Genomic DNA, 4,023 nt, shown 5'->3' with positions numbered 1-4,023 from the left:
TATGAGATGGAATCAGAAAAGAAAGTAGAAAGGTCAGAGTGCGGAGTGTAGAAACTGAGGGAGCCATGAGGAGAAAGGCACCATGTCAGAACTGAAGAATGTGAAGCACAGGGAGAGGGATCAGAAGCTGCTCCTCCTCTGTCCTCTCTGTATCCCGCTTCAGCCCAGGAACACAGATTTGAATGGTCAGAAAAGCACACAGTTATGCTTGTGAAATTTATTTTTTGAAATGTATTATAGTTATAGAAGTGTGTATCCATTTAAAAGAAAATAGGTCTAGTGGTACAGCTCAGTGTAGGACACTTGCCTAGCAGACATGAAGCCCTGAGTTTCATCCCCCAGAATAACAACAACATAAAAGCCAAAATAATGATAATAAAGTGATCTCCCATGTAGGAACTCTCTGATTACAAATTCGAGCATGATCAGAACCTTAAAATTCCCTTGTGGGTCACAAACTATTTGATGATGAGAATGATTGTTTATGATAAGAATTAGTATTTTTAGATTACCCAAGTCTGTGGTAAGGATTGTCCCTAGGACAGAGCTAATCCTTGAGAAGTCGACAAAAACGTTCAATGCCATTCTGAAAGGCCTGTATGAATTTGTCATTTCGGAGGGTGAAGATGAAAGGGTTCAGGAAAGGGGTCACCACTAAAACCAGCAGTGATGCTACCCTGTTGTACTCGGCCGCCTGGGTTTGCTTGGGTTTCACATAGAGGAACAGGCAGCTGCCATAGCCAATCACAACATAGGTAAAGTGGGAGGCACAGGTGGAGAAGGCTTTCCTCTGGCCAGAGGCTGAGGGGATCTTGAGGATGGTGGAGATGATGTAGGTGTAGGAGACAATCGTAGGGATCATAGAACCAATGATAATGAAAACAGCCATCAAAAAAAGAATAAGCTCCGTGAAAAGAGTATCATCACAGGATAGTTTGAGCAACTGTCCTCGGTCACAGTAAAAATGGTCTAGCAGATTTGATTTGCAGAAAGTCAGCTGAAATGTGGCATAAACTGGCCAGATTTGAAAAAGGAACCCAAACACCCACGACACAATGACCATCCAGAGACAGGTCTGGCTCTTCATGATGATGTTGTACCTTAAAGGGTTACAGACTGCCACATAACGGTCCACAGCCATCACTCCTATTAATGCCAACTCTGAGGTTCCCAAAGAAAGGTACAAATATAATTGTGCACAGCATTCTGTCAAAGATATTATCTGAGTCCTTGGGAGTAGCAATCCTTGGAGCATAAAAGGGACAGCAGTGGAAATGATCAGGATCTCCAGGACAGAGAGGTGGCCAAGGAAGAAATACATGGGGGACTGGAGATGCTTGTTGATACAGACAGTGATGACGATGACCATGTTTCCCATTATTGTCACAGAGTAGAAGAAGAAGAAGGTAGCAAAAAGGATATGGCGTAGTTCTTTGGAGCCAGGGAAACCTAAGAGAAAAAATTCAGTAGCACTCGAGTAATTCCCCAGCATTTAGTTTTGAGCATTTCTTCTTTATGCAATCTAGAGAACGAAACAAAGATAGTGCTGCTTCTGATCTCAGAAGAATCAAATCCTATTATTCTCATCAAAATGGATGGGCCTGAAGGACATAAGTGAAATAAGTCAGACACAGAAATACAAGTACCATGAGTTTTCTTCATACGTGGGAGCTAAAAGAAACAACCTGAAAGTAAAATAGTGAATGCTGGAGGTTGGGGAGTGTTGGAAGAGATGACGGATTTGATCAGTGCACACTTCATCAATATGTACACATCATATGTGTTAATGAAAAATAAAAAAGAAGTAGGAACTGTTCCAGGTGGAGAAAATATTGCCCTCCTGTTAACCAGGAAGGGTTCATGTTTTCCTATTCCCTGTACGTGGTTGGTAATATTTTTTTAAATGCATAATATGTAAAGAATATCGAATTAACCAAGGAGACGAATAGTGTTGCCATTGCCACACTACACATGTGGAAGCCCCTCCACCTGCTCAACACACACTACCTGCTTCTCTCAACATGCAGTTCATAAACAATCTCTTGGCTCTGAACAGCCATCCTCTGCCTCTTGACCACACTACAGCAAGCTCCTTTTCATCCCTAGTTCACTTTCATCTGAAAATGTCCTTAACTTTCCTGTCTGCCAAGTATAGTCTAGCCAGTAAATTCCTGTTCCAGGATCATGTTCTATAGAAAAAAATCTCCCATCAAACCTCACTGAAAGGTGGGAACTTGGTTATTTTAAACAAATGTTCTATGTACATTATATTTGTTTTAAAGCTTCTGCTTTGCCCCCAGCATTGATGTGTGTGGTGGGTCCTGAATTGTCTTGAAGATTATCTGTAAGATCTTGAGTTTCTCAGTATTGGTCAATTGGTCCCCTGACTTGATTACTTGCTTTCTTCCTCTCTGTTCTTGAGAAGGCAAGTTCCTTTGGTGAATTCCCCTTGGTAAATGTGTCTTCTCACAGGAGGCAGATTAACCAGCAATTGGGATTAGTCAAGCAGAGCTGTTTCTTTCCAAGACTCTAACACCCCCAGTCCTCGGACTGATAGAAGGAAGACAAAGGAGAAACGTCTATCCTCAAACTTCATTAGCCCCACATTTACTCTCAATTGAAATTGAGCTTTAGGCTCAATTTCAACATACACTGAGCTCACAGAGCTCAAAGCCCTAGACCAGCAGGGGGTCAAATCCAGTGAATGTGAACTCTGGGTTCCATTCAGGCCCTAAAAATAGATGGCTCTGGTCTCAGTCCAAAAGAAGTTTGAGAAGTCTCCTCAGAGTCAATGTTCTTTCTGTAATCAAGTATTCCCCCAAAAGTTATATGAGGAATTGAATGTTCAGCTGTCACTAGCATGCAATATACCCAGGGACCTGAGTCCCTGGGGACTTCTGGATCCATCTCTCATTTTCTTCAGGTCTCAAGTACCAGACTCAGGGAGGCTTTCCCAAATGAAAGAACACATAATATCCCTCACTTTCTGTCATCTCAGTAAGATCTATTTTAACCCTTATCACCCAAAATTAAATGTTTACCTTTTATGTTCTGTCATTTCCCCACATGAGCACTGCACCATGAAAGTGAAAACATTGTCGTTCCTGTTCACTGTGTCTGATAAGGAGGTGACCAGTTTTCAGTGAATCAGTGAATTAGAATCACAGATCAATTAAGGATGCAATCTATGAACAAAGCTTTCCCAGTGCTAGCTACAGCCAGTTTTGAAGCAAACTGGTTCCCCTCCTTTTGTCTTCACGAGACACTTCCCTGTCAACCCCAGTGCTTTCTCTGGACACTCTTATGAAATGAATCGGGTTACTTGGGGAGATTTGTTGAGAGAGTTCAGTAGACTGCTTTCTATAATCTCTGTTTAGCCAGGACCAGGTAAAGAGTTAGAAGGGATGAGGGTTCTGAAAATGGTAAGGAGCTCTCCTGTGTCCAGCACTGGGACAGAGTATGGCCAAAAAAGTACTTTCTGCTGTGCAAAAAGGGTGGGGTTGAGCCAGTCCACTCTGTTGTTCCCAAAGCCCACTCTGTAGGCTCTGGGTGAACTGGTTCTAGAAGGCAGGCAGGCCCAGAACTGTCCATCCTGAGCCCTCCTACTCTCTTTTTTATAGAGGGAAACCACTGGAAAACACTCACCTCCAGAGAAATTGATGGAATGGAGAAACTGTACACCCTGCAGAACTCAGATTAGGCTATCTCCTGCCTTAGTGCTGGGTATGCTCCGTGGGCCAAAGCAAGCTGCCGCCGCCTTCACTTTTAGTGAATTAGGAAACTATTTTCACACTAGCATTTAGAAAAAAAAGTCCAGAAAGCCTAGGTTATTAGGTGCCCAACTGTTTTCTTTTTTTCCCATTCTCTCCCTTCCCTATGCAGTATGTCCCTAAGGAAAGTTCTTCACTGAGGAAAATCAGCTCACTGGAGCCCTGGGGATGGAGTCATGGGAAAGCTGGAGAAACTTTCAGCCCTTCTCTCCTGAGGCTAATCAAGTTTTGAAACTCTTAAAAGTTTTGGGTA

The 4,023-nt window shown here is 42.8% G+C and overlaps 1 protein-coding gene across 1 annotated transcript; it reads right to left on the bottom strand.

Moving 5' to 3' along the window:
• Window positions 1-547: 547 nt before the first annotated feature.
• Window positions 548-1,492, bottom strand: LOC306668547 (olfactory receptor 9A1-like; the record flags this gene model as incomplete). The annotated part of the gene is made up of 1 exon (XM_079152040.1): window positions 548-1,492. The coding sequence occupies one exon, from the start codon at window positions 1,490-1,492 to the stop codon at window positions 548-550; it is 945 nt and encodes a 314-aa protein (XP_079008166.1).
• Between the last annotated feature and the right edge of the window lie 2,531 nt (window positions 1,493-4,023).

This window comes from Sciurus vulgaris (assembly GCF_902686455.1).
Source record: "Sciurus vulgaris genome assembly, chromosome: 8".
NCBI classification, from domain to species: domain Eukaryota; kingdom Metazoa; phylum Chordata; class Mammalia; order Rodentia; family Sciuridae; genus Sciurus; species Sciurus vulgaris.
This window is presented reverse-complemented; position numbering and strand designations above follow the sequence as displayed.